Consider the following 14,316-nt stretch of genomic DNA (forward strand, 5'->3'; position numbering starts at 1 on the left):
GGCCTGAGCAAAGAAATAAAAACAGTTTATGAAAAGAGATTTCAAAAAAATATTTTTGCCCTGCAGAATTGTTAAAGTGTTTAATTTTAGCTGAATGAGGAAAATGGTGAAACTGTGCAATAACTACAGCTGGTCTATGGATGTATCATGTTCAAGATTTAAAATAGAGGAGCAAATACTCCGTGAAGTTTTTCTCCAGTGAAAGAAAAAGCTTCTTCCCCAAGCTGTCTTTTACCACCCAGAATGCAGTCTGAAATAATACATATCTCCATGACTTTTATAATCAATGGTGACATCACTGACGTCCAGTGGTGAATGACACTCTACACATACACAAACGTCACAGTACACAAACAGGCATCAGGATCATTATTTAGACACAAAATGTTCAATTAGTTTCCAGTAAAGTCAATTAGTTTCTAGTAGTGAATGACAGCACTCAGAGCTGCCAATGACATGAAAAGGCCATGGGAATACAATAACTTAACTTTTAACAATTTATCATTTAACAACTGACACATCACAATCATCCCAGTTTATAGAGACAAAAGTCATTTTCAACCTTAAGCTGACTGTCCTCTGTGGAGTAAATATTTTATGCTAATACAGCAAAAAGAAGGTGCTAATGTAGACTCAAAACAGTTACTGAAACAAGTGAAGAAGCATCATAACCTCCAGTAATATGAATTTTGAATGACATGATTTACTGAACTCTGGCACTATACTGTCATCTGTGACACTCACCTTAGATACTAACACGTGAGGCAGCTGCAAGAGACACTTGTTAATTAGTGATGTTTTTTATACTTTAGAACTACTAGGGGTTTATTTCTAATTTGTTAAAGATTTAATTTTTACAGGTAGATGTTCTTCCTGCTAGGCTCTACACCAGCCGCACCTCCACCGGTGCCCACTTTGTTAACTGCAGAGTCATTAGCCAAGGACCGCTGCTCATAGATTCAAGATTCAGGATTCTTTATTGCCGTATGTAACAAGTACAATGGCATGCTTGCTCCCCACTCACTCCTGCAGTGTTACCTCTAGACATAAATACTAAATACTAAGTAATATAGCACAATAATAATTAGTACAAAAAAAGAGTAAGTAGGTAATAAAAAGTAACAGTATAATGAAAAGATAAAATGATGTTTCGCCCCTGATCCCGGATCATCTCCTGGCGGTGGGGCAGTGAATAGGGACATCTCCCTGACACCCCCTGCAGCTAACCTTCTTCAAGCCAACAGAGCCAAAAGCTTGCCTTCTCTGCCTCCTCCGATACTTTCCTGGTTGCCTTGTGAAGTCTGGCTCCCAGTAGCCCCAGGTCCTTGAGCAGATGTGTCACTGAGTCTCCAACAAAGCCTCTAGCACCGGCCTCCACCGGTCAGGGCCTCACGCTCCATCCACCTTCCCTGCACTCTGCAACCAGGTCCGCATATTCTGGCCTCTTCCTTTTGTGGGCTGCCTCCAACCCCTCTTCCCATGACACTGTCAGTTCAACCAGCAGTTCTGATTTTCCGGCTGTGGTCCATAGCACCATGTCTGACGCAGTGTGGTGCTGCAGATTTCTCCTGGAAAATGGAGCTGCCTGCCCAGGTCTGCCTCCGTTCTCCACTCCAACCCTGATAACAGGAGCTTAGGTGCTGGCCTCCTGTTGGTGCTGGCTGCAGGGTCCCCCTGCCCAAGAAAGTGGATCCTCTGTTGGCTCCCTGCTGGACTCTCATTGTTTGCCTCTTGCGTTCTTTTCTCCACCACCTCTGCCAGCTTCCCGAGCACTTGGTCATGTTGCCATTTAAACCGACACTGTGTCAGTGCTGTTTTGCAACCTGACAGAATGTGCTGAAGAGAGGCATTGATGGTCCTGTAGAGGCCACAGGTTTGCTCTGTCCCAAACCACTGATGGAGGTTGCAAGGGTAGGGTAGGATATCTTAGGTTGCTCTGATGAGAAAGCTGAGTCTAGGCCAATTGATCACTTGACTTACGACACCCTCCCATGTTGTCCAGTGCCCCCGCTGCCCCTGTGCCACAGCCTTCACTCTGTACTCTTCCTGCTCCATCCTGGTAACCTCAGTGACAACAAGGTCCCTCTTCTCCTTCTTGCTTGATCTGGACCATAAGCTGGGTGGGTCGCCACTTTCGAGGCCTGCCCGCCCTGTCTGGACCCTGCCCACTAGCTTCAGGTGTGGCAGTCTGCTCACCACCTTCTGCACTTCTTCCTCAGCCCTCCATTTCCTTCCAGTCACCACTTGGGCATGCATATCCTTCACTGCCTTGTTAGAGGAGTCCCTTAACTCCATCATCAGCCGTACCTTCTCTTGCCTGTGCCTGAGGGTGATAGATTTCAGGGGTAGATGGAGTGGATTCCATCCGTACAGACTTGCTGCTGAAAAGCACCGTGGGACTCCTGGCCATTTGTGGATGAAGGACTTGGCTTTGGCATCCATCCTGCTTACGACTGATGAGGTGGCTTCGCACAGCTTCAGAGGCCACATTGCCCTTGCACTTTAAAAAAAAAATCTGTAATATAACAGCTTTTTTCCTTTTTATTTTACAGATTTTTACTGTATTTTTGAAAAACATGGAAATGTCAATAAAATGACAAAAATAGACTGTGTACTTACATATCTAATGTAAAATAATGTGACAATTTTGTAACCGTTAATTAACACAACATCCATATTTTTAAGGGAGAATGTTTTTTTTTCTACATCAAAATATTGTTAAAATACAGTTTCACTGTCACAGCTTATGATAAGTCTAGAGAGACATGAAAGGTTGTAGGCTTTCATACAGGATTAAAGAGAACTTGTCATGGTACACTGTAAACCTGAACACTCAAATAACTTAATTTTATTAATTTATGTAAACTTAAAAATGTGCATATAAACTCTACTGACTTGAAATTTTTGAGTTGTTATAACATGTAATCCAATTTTAAATTAAGTAAACTAAAAACTTTTGATTAATTTCAAATCATTTTTGGATTAAGTAATATGAAATCCACTTTAATTAAACCACTATAACTTAAAATTTTTTTCCTTTCTTTTCCTTCATCATGCCATGGTGCATTATGGGGCGCCTCCCCTTACTTTCGACCTAGCAAATATTCTACAGGGATTTAAAAGAGTTTTTTTTTTTTTTTTAACTGCTCAGACAACGGTCACTACAGCAGTCATTACAATTACTTTGCATTTGGTGCAGTGCTTGGCTGAAAAGCCGATGGTGCGAAGCTAGCATCTGTGAGACAACGAACGTCTCTAAGTCAGAGTCAGACATTACTGAATTGGGATGATTTTTATTTGGTCATGACTAAGGCCAAATTGGTGAACTGATTGAGTTTTTGGCTCTCAACTTGCAGGGAGCTAAGGAGGTTGTGCCTCTGCTCAGCAGCTGAAATTAAGGCAGCATGTTCTTCCCTCCATGCAGATCTCACCCGTTCTGCCATATATCCGCATCTTCTGATAAGGCTCAAACACAGCCTCATCAATAATGTCTCCTACTCCCAGGCACCACAACCATGATTTGATCAGTTTGTCAGTGGGCGTGGTTTTTTATTGACATTTTGGGCAGACGTAACAAAAATTGCTTGCTGTAAACTATAAGTGGAAGTAACCGAAATTGCATGCTGTAAATGATAAATGTCAGTCGAGTTGATTATCAGAGCCACACTGTTTCAAATAAAATATCAATCAAATTTATGAAATTAATTGACAATTTATCACTCTATTTTTCAGCTCACATACATTTTTACCCCTCTATTTTTCAATTCACAGGCATTTTCATCACCTCCATTTTTATCAATGAATTTTTGTTACTCCCATCCTTGAGGTTACTTTCCTTTGATGATAAATGGCAATTTTATGTTGTGAATGATGAATGATGAATGAAACTGAAGAAACATGGCTCTGTTTTCATCATATCACGACTGTTTTAATCAAATCGGCCTTAAAATAATCAAATCTCTTGATAATTTATATCTCTATTTTTCATCTCACATACATTTCTACTTCTTTGTTTTTCAGTTCACATGCAATTTCATCACCTCCATTTATCAATAAATTTTTGTTACTTCCACCCCTCATAACTTAGTGGCGGAAGCCTCCGGCCTACAGGCAGCCGGACTCCACCCACCACCTGCCTTGCTCCAATCAGGATGACTTGAAATGCTGCTAAGAAGAGGATGGGGGAGATGGAACATCCCATTGCAATCCCTACTTCCAGCTGCTTCCAACCAGTGGTGATAAATCTAGATCTATAGAAAAATCTATAATCATTACACATATTACCATTTTATACTATGTGTAGTGATTGAAAAGGTGTGTGATTTATTGTATTTGTAGCATGCATGTGTGTTGTGTGTGGTGTGTGTGTGTGTGTGTGTGTGTGGTATTTAACTGGGTGGTTCTGTAGCTGTGAGATGTGCTGCCAATAGAACTCTGGTACAAAATTGTACATCTATTTTGAGTAACAGTTCTGTTTTTCAAAAGATAATAGGAATGGAAGGATGAAAGGGAATATAAAACAGGAGTTTGTAGGTGTACACATAGTCATCTAGATATGTATTTAAGATATTGATTATAACAATGTTATTAATGGATCTATGTATGGATTAAGATCCATAAAATAAATAGAACCATTATAATGGGTCTCTATATGGATTAATTAAGTTATTGAACAGACTGTAATATGAATGACTGTAATATGAATTATCATGTGGCCTAACATGATAAAGATCACTTATAACGAATTCTTCGCTAACATTATCTTTGAACTCTTTATTGCCAAGCTCTTATATTGATTTCAGGAATACATCAACAAAATAATTCAACCGCAGCCTCCCACAGATTTATCATCCAAACATCTTTTTGTTGTCCTCATGACGTACACCGTTACTGGTTGCCGCTATAGATATTTCAACGGTGAATTACACACTGTCCACATGCATCATTAAGGGCACATAAAAAAAAGAAATAAATAAAAAAATATATATATATAAATATAAATCCACCCAAAGAAAAAAACGCAGTCTGATCAGTTCCTTCAGTTCAGGAGCGGTATTACCTAAGTGGTCAAGAGTACATTTTCTTTTTAATGTCAACGCTTTGTTGTATTGTTGCCACAATGCATTTACAGAGCCTAATGACTCTGAAACAACCTACTCAATGCACTGACTTGCTTGTAGAATCTGTAGAATAAAAAGCTTGTGGAATATGCTATAAAGCCTATAGAAACACAATTGAACCGAATACTTCTTCTACAAAAGACTATAAAAGTGTATAGCTTGAGTTAAATAGGCCCTAGGTTAACTCAGATTGGCCTTAAAAGGATAAACACGTCATAATGTTGTAAGCTACGTTAATTTTACTTCTACTACATAGCATTGCCTGAAATGTGAAACAGCTGGATGACCCTCGTCACCACTTGATTCCCGACCGGGTCCCACATGAATCCACTGCCTTCGCGTAACCTTACTGATAGTACTGTGTCTATCTGTCAAGATTAAAACATTCCTGAAAGGACTTTTGTCAGCAATGTTAACTCATCATTTTCGCTAGCTAACTATTAGTATGCATCAACAGTGGATTCACACAGGACTCTGTGTTATGTCCCAAATGGCTTCTAAGCTAACTGGTTTCTGTACGTGTCCACACGTTATGTCAACAGCAGTTGTAGTCTGTCACCAGATTCGTCACACATTCACAAACATATTAATCGCGATTCTCATGTTGCATCTCATATCTACTGGGGCGAACATGATTGTAAGTGAGCTGTGAGCACATCACAGCCACCTATGAAAAAAGTTACATGTACGAGAAGCAGTTAGCTTGAAAACCAGTTGATTTAAAATATCTCAAACATAGACTTAAGATATGACCATGGGTGTTCTGGTGAGGACTCTTTATCTTCTTTATCTGCCGTAGTAGGAGCCATCAGTAAGTTCAATTATTAAAGAAAAATGCAGCACGCATTTGACTGACAGCATTGGAGAAGTTTACTGTGATTGTTTTTTCTCCCATGACGAACACAATATGGCCTATTGCATTTTAGAAAAGAACATTGATCCGCTGACCTCAAAGCTTCAAAGTAATGAGTGACGAGAACCTGTGGAGTGAAAAGTGCAATATTTGTCTCTCAAATGTAATGGAGTAAAAGTCATAAGTTTCCAAAAAAAACAAACATAACACTCAAGTAAAGTACAGATACTTGAAAAATGTACTTAAGTACAGTAACTTCATTACTGTCCAGCCCTGGTGCCACAATGATTGAAACACGCTGTTTTCATTTCGTTACAGATTTCAAAAGCTGTCATGTAATTTGAGGAACAATACAGAAGAGCATAAAAGGAGATCATTTAAGGTTCTTTCAGTATTGTTTAGCTGAAGTTTGATTGAAAGCACAGCAAAATTAACTTGACTTTAAGACCATCATATAAAATAATGCTGCTCTCAGACAGAATCAAGGCTATGTTGCAGTATTTGTTACGCATGTAGATCAGACAAGGTAGCATGAATATGTAAATCTTGATCTAAATTGATTCATTTGGGTCAAAGTGTAAAAAATGGCGATAATTTACTTGACGGAGAGTTAAATACAGCATAAAGGTTTTAGCAGAAACCAGATCGACTGTATCTTTGGGAAAACTGAGCTGTAGAAATGTCTCACTTCTCATACTTTACTGGAACTGCAGCACAGAAGATTCACAATATTCTGGCATTCCTGGACCATATATTTAGGGCTGAAGAAGAAACTAATGAGCTAATAATGGACTGTCGAAACAGACAAGTGATATCGCTATAAGAGAACTTTTACTGCGGGGCAATTAATTTCAGGACACAACAACTCCAATACATGCAAGCACGATGTAAGAATACACATATTACCAGTACTGTTTTCTCACGATGCTATTTGCTATGCTATCACAGGTCACGACTAGCTAGGGAGCCAGAAGTCTAAACAACCGGATTGAGGAATGGCTACTAACTTTAGCTGCTGTCTTGCAGAGCAAACTACGCCTATATTTCTCAAATGCGATTAAGTGTGTATAACTAATTGTATTTCATTTTCACACGTTTGAAAAAGGGACTGATACTCTACTTAACACTTCAGCAACACACCGTTAAGGTGTCGTCTACATCTCCTTCAGCACTGACGCGCATTACGCAGAGTGCTGAGTGCGTGACTACCGCATATTTTCGAAATATAGCGCAGCAGAGGAAGACTTATTAATATTCATAAAAGAAGCGCTACCTGATTGACCGATACAATGCTCCCGCGCTCACATGTCGCGTGCGTGCATAAAGACTTTAAAAGCCATGGCAACCCTAAACTGCTGTCATCACAGAATTCGCTCCTGGTGGGGATTGAAATCCTACTGACACACTGACAACAGACATTAGACATCCTGAAGTGCTCATTGTACAATAAGTAAGAATATAACAGGTGTGTCGTAATAAAAACGAGTGGTGTCCACTGATTAAATGCAGTCTTTCTGCACTGTGAAGAGGAAAAACCCAGATATTCACAAAGTTTGTGATGAATGACAGATTGTTTCTTCATGCAAAATAGATTCGGGGTTTAAAATTCAACCAAGCCGTTTATTTTAGTGGTTTAGTGAAGGCGGGTTATTTTTGTCCCCTTAGAAGAAGGCGAGTATACAGAATGTTAAGACTATAGCCTAAGGGTTATAAATAGCGTTAAGCTAGCGTTAGTCAACATTTGCTTATTGTCATGTCTCAGCCGACGAAATGACGAACGGTAACGTAAGCTAGTACACAGGAGATTCATGATAACAATGTTTTAATAATAATAATAATAATAATAATAAAATAAAATTAAATATAAGAAATCCAGATATCAAAAATCTGGAGGGGCACGTAACCCGTCAGCATGAAGCCTCTGCTGACAGGTACCATAAATGCTTTGAAGCAGTCTCAAAATGGCGGGGGGGATCTGAAAGTGGCGTTATATCAATAATCTTGAACATCATACATTTATCCTTTGACATATGATGCATTGTTTCAGCAGTCTGAATACAGATATCAGTGTGTCAGAATTTTTAGAGCACAGCGTAAATGTGTGTTTAAAAACCTTTAACATTCACAAAGATTCCATACTTTCATTGCGCTTTTAATAGAATGTTATTATACTTAAATGTCATTAGATTAAATGTCTGTTTACACAAATATCACAAAGCAAACGAAACAGAAATTGCAACAGTGAAATTTTCTTAATGTGTTATGCACAACGCCGGCAAATTCTTGATATTTTGACAAAACTAAACGTTTCCTTTGTTATTACGAATAGGCTTGATCTTAGTAGGACGATAACAAAAGTAGTGTCGGAACAAATTCCGTACAGTGTCATCTCTAAGGCCATATACGAGTGGGCTAAGACATCGAGGAAGAAGGAGAACAATAAGGAAATTTAGATAACGAAGATCTAAAAACAGGGTGCTGTTACTTGTCATTGCCAATATTCGCTCAATAGTTCCATACAGGAAAGAGGTGAGACACAGGCCCAGCTGAATGAGATGTAGTAATACCGTCCTGTGGGCTTTCTTAGCAGATTCTTTATTAGTGGAGACAGACCTTGCTGCGACTATGATGCTGATGTATGTAAAAACAATGATGATTGTTACTGAAACAAAGTAAAACACGTTAAAGGCTAGATACATATCTGCCTGCCACGGAGCTATGAAGATTCTCTCCCTGGTGCAAAACATGAGCAAGTGGAAAGATTTCGGTTCCGTCACCACCGCAAAAAGAGTGTCGATCAAGAAGTTGATAGAGCCGGTAATCCAGATCACGCCTATAGCAACGCAAGTCCGTCTCCGGGTAGCTATCTCACTGTGTCTTAATGGAAAGCATATGGCTACGTAGCGTTCTAGAGACATCACAGCCAGGTTTAAAGGAGCGTTATTTAAAGTGGACGTGGCCGCAAAAACTAAAAGAAAGCAAACAGCCTTGGCCAGCTGAAGGAAAGCCAGAGTACAGATATAAAGAATCAAAGACAGTAGTATCTGGATAGAATCATTGAGTAACATGTGAGCAAAAAGAATGTAGCGAGGAGTCTCCTTAAACACAGGTTTACTCCACAGAACGAAGAGCAGAACCCCATTCACATACACAAAGAACAGTGCCACAAACAGAGCCATGGCAAATTTTGTCAGCCTTCCTGCATCTAGCACTTGGAACATTTGTTGATGTATGAATAAAACCTCTGAAGTGGTTTTATTGTTAGTCGTCATGGCCTGAGCAAAGAAATAAAAGCAGTTTATGAAAAGAGATTTCATAAAAAATATTTTTGCGCTGCAGAATTGTTAGTGTTTCATTTTAGCTGAATGAGGAAAATGGTGAAAATGTGCAATAACTACAGCTGGTCTATGGATGTGTCAAGTTTAAGATTTAAAATAGAGGAACAAATACTTCATGAAGTTTTTCTCCAGTGAAAGAAAAAGCTTCTTCCCCAAGCTGTCTTTGACCACCCCGAATGCAGTCTGAAATAATACATATCTCCATGACTTTTATAATCAATGGTGACATCACTGATGTCCAGTGGTGAATGACACTCTACACATACACAAACGTCACCGTACACAAACAGGCAATATGTATAAAAAAAAAAAACATGCACAGCACAGAACATAATGATCATAGCAACAGTGAAAAGGGATCATTATTTAGACACAAAATGTTCAATTAATTGCCAGTAAAGTCAATTAGTTTCTAGTAGTGAATGACAGCACGCAGAGCGGCCAATGACATCAAAAGGCCATGGGAACACAATAACTTAACTTTTAACAATTTATCATTTAACAAATGACACATCAATTTCATCTCAGTTTATAAAGACAAAAGTCATTTTCAACCTTAAGCTGACTGTCCTCTGTGGAGCAAATATTTTTTGCTAATACGGTAAAAAGAAGGTGCTAATCTAGACTCAAAACAGTTACTGAAACAAGTGAAGAAGCATCATAACCTCCAGTAATATGAACTTTTAATGACATGATTTACTGAACTCTGGCAATATACCGTCATCTGTGATATTCATTGTAGATACCGACATGTGTGGCAGCTGCAAGAGACACTTGTTAATTAGTGATGTTTTTTATACTTTAGAACTACTAAGCGTTTATTTCTAATACCATAATAGTATAATCATTACATATATTATCATTTTATAGTATGCGTAGTGATTGAAAAGGTGTGTGATTTTTTGTATTTGTAGCATGCATGTATGTGGTGTGTGTGTGTGTGTGTGTGTGTGTGTGTGATATTTAACTGGATGGTTTTGTAGCTGTGAGATGTGCTGCCAGTTGAACTCTGGTATAAAACTGTACCTCTACATCTACTCTATGGCCTAATATGTCAAAGGTTACATATAACTAGCTCTTCCTTTACATTTTCTTCGAATTCTTCATTGCCAAACTGTTAAATTGGTTTCAGGAATACATCGACAAAATAATTCAACCGCAGCCTCCCACGGATTTATCATCCAAACCTCTTTTTGTTGTCCTCATGACGTACGCCGTTGTTGGTTTTCGCTATAGATATTTCAACGGTGAACTGCACCCTGTCCGCCTGCGTCATTAAGGAGAGGTAAAAAAAAAATCAAATCCACCCAAAGAAAAAACCGCAGTCTGATCCATTCTCTCAGTTCAGGAGTGGCATTACGTCTGTTCAAAGCGGAGGTCACCATGAACAAAAGATGTTTCGACGTGTAGTCGAACATGGGTTTTTAAACTCAGGCGGGCGGGTCACTATACAGTCTTTCCAATATATTACACACGTCGTTATCATTACATATAACGACACATGACATGTTCATAGCAGCTGTGTCCTGTTAAGACCCATTTCTAAACCAGGCTATAGACGATTTGACTATTTTAAATAATAGCCATGCCCTGATGTGCAACAGTGATTGAAACAAGCCGTTTTCATATCGAGATTTCAAAAGCTGTCACATAATTTGAGGAACAATACAGGAGAACTTAAAAGGAGATAATTCAAGGTTCGATACTGCACAGGAAAATTAACCTAAATTTAAGACCGTCATGTAAAATGATGCTGCTCTAGACAGCAGACAGATTCAAGGCTATGCTGCAGTATTTGTTATGCAGGTAGATCACACAAGGTAGCATGAGTATGTAAAACTTGATCTAAACTGATTCATTTGGGTCAAAGTGTAAAAAAATGGCGATAATTTACTTGACGGAGAGTTAAATACAGCATAAAGGTTTTAGCAGAAACCAGATCGACTGTATCTTTGGGAAAACTGAGCTGTAGAAATGTCTCGCTTCTTATACTTTACTGGAACTGCAGCACAGAAGATTCACAATATTCTGACATTCCTGGACCATATATTTAGGGCTGAAGAAGAAACTAATGAGCTAATAATGGACTGTCGAAACAGACAAGTGATATCGCTATAAGAGAACTGTTACTGAGGGGCAATTAATTTCAGGACACAACAACTCCAATACAATACATGCAAACGCAATGTAAGAATACACATGTTACCAGTACTGTTTTCTCAGCTATTTGCTATGCTATCACAGGTCACGACTAGCTAGGGAACCAGAAAGCTAAACAACCGGATTGAGGAATGGCTACTAACTTTAGCTGCTGTCTTGCAAAGCAAGCTATGCCTACATTTCTCAAATGCGATTAAGTGTGTATAACTAATTGCATTTCATTTTCACACGTTTGAAAAAGGGACTGATACTCTACTTAACACTTCAGCAACACACCGTTAAACTGTCGTCTACATCTCCTACAGCACTGACGCGCATTACGCAGAGTGCTGAGTGCGTGACCACGGCGTATTTTCGAAATATAGCGCGGCAGAGGAAGACTTATTAATATTCATAAAAGAAGCTCTACCTGATTGACCGACACAACGCTCCCGCGCTCACATGTCGCGTGCGTGCATAAAGACTTTCAAAGCCATGGCAACTCTAAACTGCTGTCATCACAGAATTCGCTCCTAGGGGGATTGAAATCGTACTGACACACTGACAGCAGACATTAGACATCCTGAAGTGCTCATTGTACAGTAAGTAAGGATATGACAGGTGTGTTTTAAAAACGAGTGGTGTCCACTGATTAAATGCAGTCTTTCTGCACTGTGAAGAGGGAAAACCCAGATATTCACAAAGTTTGTGATGAATGACAGGTTGTTTCTTCATGCAAAATAGATTCGGGGTGTAAAATTCAACCAAGCTGCTTATTTTAGTGGTTTAGTGAAGGTGGGTCATTTTTGTCCCCTTAGAAGAAGGCGAGTATACAGAATGTTAAGACTATAGCCTAAGGGTTATAGATAGCGTTAAGCTAGCGTTAGTCAACATTTGCTTGTTGTCATGTCTCAGCCGACGAAATGACGAACGGTAACGTAGGCTAGAACACAGGAGATTCATGATAACAATGTTTTAAAGCTTCCAGAGATCATTTTCTGTTTTGTTTTCTTCAGAGAGAGTATGACAGTTAAGTGGTGTCACATTTGCGACATGGCAGGAACGTTGTATAATCTACGACATAATTAAAATAATACGTTTTACTCATAAAATGATCACTACCACAAGTTATTATTATTATTATTATTATCAACAATAATAATAGTAATAATAATGATAATGATAGTAATAATAATAATAATAATAATAATAATATAAAATAAAATATAAGAAATCCAGATATCAAATTTCTGGAGGGGCACGTGCCCCGTCAGCATGAAGCCTCTGCTGACAGGTACCATAAATGCTTTGAAGCAGTCTCAAAATGGCGGGGGGAAAAAATCTGAAAGTGGCGTTATATCAATAATCTTGAACATCATACATTTATCCTTTGACATATGATGGATTGTTTCAGCAATCTGAATACAGATATCAGTGTGTCAGAATTTTTAGAGCACAGTGTAAATGTGTGTTTAAAAACCTTTAACATTCACAAAGATTCCATACTTTCATTGCGATTTTAATAGAATGTTATTATACTTAAATGTCATTGGATAAAATGTCTGTTTACACAAATATCACAAAGCAAACGAAACAGAAATTACAACAGTGAAATTTTCTTAATGTGTTATGCACAACGCCGGCAAATTCTTGATATTTTGACAAAACTAAACGTTCCCTTTGTTATTACGAATAGGCTTGATCTTAGTAGGACGATAACAAAAGTAGTGTCGGAACAAATTCCTTACAGCGTCATCTCTAAGGCCATATATGAGTGGGCTGAGACATCGAGGAATAAGGAGAACAATAAGGAAATTTAGATAACGAAGTTTTACAAACATGGCGCTGTTACTTGTCATTGCCAATATTCGCTCAATAGTTCCATACAGGAAAGAGGTGAGACACAGGCCCAGCTGAATGAGATGTAGTAATACCGTCCTCTGGGCTTTCTTAGCAGATTCTTTGTTAGTGGTGACAGACCTTGCTGCGACTATGACGCTTATGTATGTAAAAACAATGATGACTGTCACTGAAACAAAGTAAAACACGTTAAAGGCTAGATACATATCTGCCTGCCACGGAGCTATGAAGATTCTCTCCCTCGTGCAAAACATGAGCAAGTGGAAAGATTTCGGTTCCGTCACCACCGCAAAAAGAGTGTCGATCATGCAGTTGATAGAGCCGATAATCCAGATCACGCCTATAGCAACGCAAGTCCGTCTCCGGGTAGCTATCTCACTGTGTCTTAATGGAAAGCATATAGCTACATAGCGTTCTAGAGACATCACAACCAGGTTTAAAGGAGCGTTATTAAAAGTGGACGTGCCCATAAAAACTAAAAGAAAGCAAACAGCCTTGGCCAGCTGAAGGAAAGCCAGAGTACAGATATAAAGAATCAAAGATATTAACAGCTGGATAGAATCATTGAGTAACATGTGAGCAAAAAGAATGTAGCGAGGAGTCTCCTTAAACACAGGTTTACTCCACAGAACAAAGAGCAGAACCCCATTCACATACACAAAGAACAGTGCCACTAATAGAGCTATGGCAAATTTTGTCAGCCTTCCTGCATCTAGCACTTGGAACATTTGTTGATGTATGAATAAAACCTCTGAAGTGGTTTTATTGTTAGTCGTCATGGCTTGAGCAAAGAAATAAAAACATTTCATGAAAAGAGATTTCAAAAAATTATTTTTGCGCTGCAGAATTGTTAAGGTGTTTTATTTTAGCTGAATGAGGAAAATGGTGAAACTGTGCAATAACTACAGCTGGTCTATGGATGTATCATTTTTAAGATTTAAAATAGAGGAGCAAATACTTTGTGAGGTTTATCTCCAGTGAAAGAAAAAAGCTTCTTCCCCAAGCT

At 38.8% G+C, this 14,316-nt stretch overlaps 2 protein-coding genes across 2 annotated transcripts; both read right to left on the reverse strand.

Moving 5' to 3' along the window:
* Nucleotides 1-8,273: 8,273 nt before the first annotated feature.
* LOC115819588 (odorant receptor 131-2-like) lies at nucleotides 8,274-9,245 on the reverse strand. Its single transcript, XM_030783093.1, has one exon. The coding sequence runs from the start codon at nucleotides 9,243-9,245 to the stop codon at nucleotides 8,274-8,276; it is 972 nt and encodes a 323-aa protein (XP_030638953.1).
* A 3,872-nt stretch (nucleotides 9,246-13,117) lies between these two features.
* LOC115819590 (odorant receptor 131-2-like) lies at nucleotides 13,118-14,089 on the reverse strand. Its single transcript, XM_030783094.1, has one exon. The coding sequence runs from the start codon at nucleotides 14,087-14,089 to the stop codon at nucleotides 13,118-13,120; it is 972 nt and encodes a 323-aa protein (XP_030638954.1).
* Nucleotides 14,090-14,316: the final 227 nt, after the last annotated feature.

This window comes from Chanos chanos, chromosome 8 (assembly GCF_902362185.1).
Source record: "Chanos chanos chromosome 8, fChaCha1.1, whole genome shotgun sequence".
NCBI lineage: Eukaryota > Metazoa > Chordata > Actinopteri > Gonorynchiformes > Chanidae > Chanos > Chanos chanos.